The 3,919-nt window shown below is 39.6% G+C and overlaps 1 protein-coding gene across 1 annotated transcript; it reads right to left on the reverse strand.

Annotated features, from left to right (window-relative positions):
* Positions 1-391: 391 nt before the first annotated feature.
* On the reverse strand, positions 392-2,081 carry Pmar_PMAR019350 (conserved hypothetical protein; the record flags this gene model as incomplete). The annotated part of the gene is made up of 4 exons (XM_002766346.1): positions 392-479; positions 1,078-1,137; positions 1,754-1,808; positions 1,980-2,081. Coding segments are annotated over 4 exons (305 nt in total), but the record flags the coding sequence as incomplete, so codon positions are not given.
* Between the last annotated feature and the right edge of the window lie 1,838 nt (positions 2,082-3,919).

Raw genomic sequence — 3,919 nt, forward strand, 5'->3', positions numbered from 1 at the left:
TTTTCTATCATTGGTCGAAGCATAACCCCCATGGGTGACGAGAGTGCCTCATTAGGCAAGTCCACGATGTCTAACAGTAAATATTCTGATGTAGTGTTGGAATATATACTCGCTTTCCTCAGACTGAGCTCAAAAGTTTCCTCATTACTTGCAGAAGTTTACACACGAGTTGTGGTAAAAGTGCTCACAATTTCCCAAAATTTCCTCAAAATTTCCCAAAATTTCCCAAAATTTCCTCAAAATTTCCCAAAATTTCCCAAAATTTCCTCAAAATTTCCCAAAATTCCCAAATAAGTGAGCGATTCTCGTACGACTCACATGAGGGCAATCCTTGACCGTTGAGTAAAAACCTAAAAGCACCACTAGTAACCAAATTCAACGAGATTCTTACTTAGCAATATCATCAGCGAAATTGTTACAATTGTTCGTAAGAAGACTATAGGTTTCCGTAGTGTATCTGAAGACCTCCTCGATGACATCTAATCATAAAACGATGCAGTACTTAGTCCATATTGAGCGCAAGTAAGTATTTAACTCCTCCCTAGTCTTGTGAGTGACTCCTGAAATGGTAGTAATAAACTCACTGGAATTAAATACGTATACGACTCAGCTAGACTATATAGTAGTAAACTCACTGGGAGTAAATACGTGTACGACTCAGCTAGACTATATAGTAGTAAACTCACTGGGAGTAAATACGTGTACGACTCAGCTAGACTATATAGTAATAAACTCACTGGGAGTAAATACGTGTACGACTCAGCTAGACTATATAGTAATAAACTCACTGAAAGTAAATACGTGTACGACTCAGCTAGACTATATAGTAGTAAACTCACTGGGAGTAAATACGTGTACGACTCAGCTAGACTATATAGTAATAAACTCACTGGGAGTAAATACGTGTACGACTCAGCTAGACTATATAGTAATAAACTCACTGGGAGTAAATACGTGTACGACTCAGCTAGACTATATAGTAGTAAACTCACTGGAATTAAATGCGTGTACGACTGAGCTAGACTATCGATAACCAGTGGAAAAATTTCCGGAGTATTTTATGAAGAGTAGACTCACCGAGATCGATCGTTCGATAAGGCATGCCAGGGACAGCGGGTGGAGGGGAGACACAGATACCTACCCAATGACAAGAAGTGGAAGACGAGTGGTATGAAAAGTGGTCAGCAATTATAGTAGTAAAATTATAAGAAGCATAGATATACATACATACAATGGAGTTTCACCCGTTTTACGTGAAGTGGCGTAATACTCTGTGAAAAACGCGATATTCGAGGCCTGCAGTAGTCGTGAAATATCTTTTCCACTAGTGTTTTTCATATCACTAGGGTGAAACTCCAATGATATATTATTATAATGAAGTTTCACCCGATTAACGTGAAATGACGTTTTACTCCATGTAAATTTCATACGTATATCTTTTCGCGACCGATTTTACACAATTATTTTTCGCGAAGTAGATTGTGAAATATGTTTTTCACTAGTGTTTTTCATATCACTAGGGTGAAACTCCAATGTTACATTATCGTAGTGAAGTTTCACCTGTTTAGCGTGGAATGACTCCATGTAAATTTCAGACATATATGTGTCCGCGACCGATTTCACACAATTCTTTCTCGCGAAGTAGATTGTGAAATATATTTTTCACTAGTGTTTTTTCATATCATGGTTATAAACTCCAATAATGTAACACCATATTTCGTATCATTATCATCAGTAATGCTGCTGTTATTACCTCCTCCATAGTAGTACTCCAACCCGAAGACAACTACTCCAGTATGCCAAATACCCTACAAAGCAAAATCCATTTTCCTACCAGTAGAGAAATCTCTCATTTTTTGCACCCGTTTTTCGTGAAGTGGCGAAATACTCTTTGAAAAAAAATATATTATTGTAAAATATGTTTTCCACTAGTGCTTCTCATATCACGGGTGAAGATCCCTATACTGAAGTTAACCCACCTCAATCTGCTTCCCTAATATCATGGGGCTCATCTGTCGAGCCATACCTTGGGAAAGGTCATACAAGTGAGCTTGGACTTTGATGCCGTTTATGGAGGACATTTGAACAGCACAATTCTACTTGTTACTCATAAGAGGCCACTCATCGACCGAATCGCAGAATTTGTGACCAGTACTGGAGAAATATATGTTAGGTTTCCTCAGCTGGGCTCAGAAGTTTCCTATACAGTGTTGGAGTAGGAATATATGTTCGCTTTCCTCAGCTGAGCTCAGAATTTTCCTATACAGTGTTGGAGGAATATATGTTTGCTTTCCTCAGCTGAGCTCAGGAGTTTCCTATACAGTGTTGAAGGAATATATGTTAGGTTTCCTCAGCTGAGCTCACGAGTTTTCTATACAGTGTTGAGTAGGAATATATGTTCGCTTTCCTCAGCTGAGCTCAGGAGTTTCCTATACAGTGTTGGAGTAGGAATATATATTTGCTTTCCTCAGCTGAGCTCAGGAGTTTCCTATACAGTGTTGGAGTAGGAATATATATTTGCTTTCCTCAGCTGAGCTCAGGAGTTTCCTATACAGGGTTGGAGGAATATATGTTTGCTTTCCTTAGCTGAGCTCAGGAGTTTCCTCAAAGTATCATAAAGATTCACATACGATGTAAAACAGAAACGTACAAAAAACCAACGAGAATTCTCCAGTATTTCCTCCGAATTTCCATAGAGCTGACCACCTCCACATTTTCATATTTTGGCTATGAGAGGCCAGCGGAGAAGGGTAGTTCGTTTTTAGTGACAGTGTGGGAAAATGCTACGAGTCATAGGGAAAAACCCGAAAACCTCGCAATCGGTGTATGGTCACAACACGAACCTCTGGAATTTTTTTTGATTTTTTAAATCGTACATGCGCAGTAGAATTCTCTCCAGCTCCACCGCTATCCTTAGTTCTACTAATCCAACGCTATCACTGTATACAACATGGAGCTCTGGCGAGTTCCTCAGCCAAATTGCCACATAGAAACTCCACATTGGAACGCAATTATCATCGTATTTTCCAAAGTTTAGTTCACTAGATGTTACATATCATCAGATCAGTACAGACTGCGATTAAGGTCAACTTAGCAGCAAGAAGAGCCTCTCATACGATCTCCCCTCGAAATCAGCAAGATGACACAAAATTCGATCTACCAACGGTACTTGGCAACAAGCCGTATAGCGACGTAATGTGCAGTCATTATATTCCCCCTATACACCGAAGCCCAATCTTCTCGTTTATTCTCCATTGCATATCGTAGTGTACTGCGTTTGATCTGTATACCGTGGCTATAGATCGCCATAGTAAGGCAGGCGCCAGCCGTTAACACGCTTCCTACACAAGAGCCAATCAGAGAGCCGAGTTCAGCCTCACCATTAACAGCGGGTTATAATAACACTTCACAAGTTCGATGATATACCCTATCCCGAATTTCACCCTAGTGATATGAAAAACACTAGTGAAAAATATGTGCACGGTGTGAATATCGCGTTTTTCACCGAGTTTTACGCCACATCACGTGAAACGGGTGAAAAACATATTTCACTGAAAACAATTGTGTTGTTGGTCGTAAAAAGATATATGTCTCATAATTTACAGCGAGTATTACGCCACTTCACGTCGTATGGGTGAAACTCTTCCGTAGTATTAAATTGAAACTTGATACTCGATTCAACCGTGGCCCTCAAGAGGAGTTTCAAGTTGACGCTATCAGTAGTTCCACTCTGTTTTCAGTAGTAATAATTTCCCATAATTTTTTTAACATAAAAAGATTCCAATGCCATGAACTGGAAAACTCGCCAGTGAAGAGCAGTGTTTGAGAAAAATTATTGGCGTTTCACCCGTTTCACGTGAGGTGGCGTAAAACTCGGCGAAAAACGCGATATTCACACCATGCAAATATATTTTTCACT

The sequence above is a fragment of the Perkinsus marinus genome, assembly GCF_000006405.1.
Source record: "Perkinsus marinus ATCC 50983 genomic scaffold scf_1104296973068, whole genome shotgun sequence".
Taxonomy (NCBI): Eukaryota; Perkinsozoa; order Perkinsida; family Perkinsidae; genus Perkinsus; species Perkinsus marinus.